General features: G+C 19.9%; 1 protein-coding gene across 1 annotated transcript; it reads left to right on the top strand.

Annotated features, from left to right (window-relative positions):
- Positions 1-1,960: 1,960 nt before the first annotated feature.
- On the top strand, positions 1,961-2,004 carry EIN_432320 (Hypothetical protein; the record flags this gene model as incomplete). The annotated part of the gene is made up of 1 exon (XM_004260423.1): positions 1,961-2,004. A coding segment is annotated over one exon (44 nt), but the record flags the coding sequence as incomplete, so codon positions are not given.
- Between the last annotated feature and the right edge of the window lie 51 nt (positions 2,005-2,055).

Here is a 2,055-nt window from a genome sequence, read left to right as displayed (position 1 = left end):
ATATAGTTTATATTTAATTGCTATTTCATTATTCACTCAATGAAAAACTTGACCATTTAAGCAAATTTGCCATTAATCAAAATAATTTATATTTGGATTGTGATGAAAAAACAAAAATAAATAACATTTTGACTTACTTAAATTATTTTTGTTATTAAATTATAGTTTTTATAGATAAAAAAATAAAAACAAATTGATTAATTGATTAAAAAATATTCTTTGTGTTCAATAATTAAATCGTTGTCAACATGAAAGTTATCGCCACACAAACATAATAAAGTGAATGTGTTGTTACACATTTAAATTTATTATATTACACTTTTAAAAATTGTATTATTTTTTATTTTGAACAGTCAAAACAAATATAATAAATAATAAATAAGTTTTGTAATAAAAGATATTTGAATTAAACGAACAATATTTTAAAGTAAAAACATTAAATAATTTAAAAATGAAATGATAAAAATAATTTTCATCATCCAGAACAATTGCATATGTTTGTCATAACCCAAACAACCAGTTTTAATTGTTTATTAATTACAACAATACATACAATTAGTCAACAAACAAAAAACACAACCACAATAAAGTACACTATTACTACAAAAACGGCTAAATATAACAACAATTTAATCGTGTTAAATATTAAGATGTCGGATACCAACTTAATACAGTATATGATCAACACAACATTAAACAGCTCAGAATTGTTTATAAACCAAAATATCATGTAAAATATTAATCACAACACAAACAAATAAAATAATAAATTTGGTTGTATTGATTAATTTCGATGATGAAATTTTAATTACCTTATTTATATAAAAACTTGAATTAAAATTTGGTAAATTAACATATACGTATTATTTAACAGGTTCTAAAGTTGTCTCTTAGTTGTATACATTTTAATTAATTACAAAAACAAAGTTAGTGCAAAACATTTGAATACATAAATAAAAATAAACTTTCGTGTTGATTTTTTTATTAATATGTTTTTTGATATAATATTAAGAGATAAAAAATTTAATTTCTGATTGGTGCTTATGTTTAATAATTGTGACATATTGCTTGTTCAATGAAAAATCTTTAAAAATTTGTCAAAGCATATTACATTTTTATTTAGTCATTACATCGTTATCCACAAATATTATACAACGACTTTTGTAAACAATTATATACAAGTGTTATTTATTATTTTATTTTTACTCACTTATCATAATATATTTTCATCTTACAACATACAAAATGTAAAACCATTGTATTTTATTAACACCACAACAATTATAAAAGTAATATAAAAACCAATTATATTATTATTTGTTAATAATTATTTATAATAACAATTATCTAAGTGTTTAATATAACAATTAAAAATACTTTATTAGTATAGTTCTCAAGGGGATTTTCTTAATGAGAAGATTTATTGATGAGAGGTTTTCCTGTAAAAACAATTGTTTTTTTAATGTGTTTTATAAGAAAAGTTTATTATAATAATAAAAAACCAAATAAGTCGTAAAACACCATAAATTTAAAAATTAATTTCAGTGAAAAAAAAACAATTATTATTCTTGTTTAAAAACAACTTATATTATTATTTTTTATTTATTAAGAAGTTGTTATTCGTTGGTTTATTTTTTAATATAAAAATTATTTGATATTAATAAAAATTAATTGATAACAAATAATTAATTTAAATGTGTGTAAATAATAATTTTCAATATTAATATAATAATAATCTTATAATTAAAAACAAATGAGGGATTTATTCTTTTGGTAGATAAATTTTGTGCTTTCAAAACGTGTGCAGTTTGACTACACTCTGCAACTTATTATCATAATAATAATTAAAAACGCTTACTTGAAGATAAAAAACACTCAATTCATTTTTAAATATTTACAATTAAAAAACAAAATACTCTGGGTTATAAACACAATCTTATAAACAATAATATCATACAATGCCTTTTCTTTTGGGCACATTCTTTCTATTAACATTTGCTCAAAGTTTGTGTACGATAACATCGAATCCTCAAAATGGCAATTGTGCAACTTTGG

The sequence above is a fragment of the Entamoeba invadens genome (genome assembly GCF_000330505.1).
Source record: "Entamoeba invadens IP1 unplaced genomic scaffold scaff_1105074725867, whole genome shotgun sequence".
Classification (NCBI taxonomy): domain Eukaryota; phylum Evosea; order Mastigamoebida; family Endamoebidae; genus Entamoeba; species Entamoeba invadens.
This window is presented reverse-complemented; position numbering and strand designations above follow the sequence as displayed.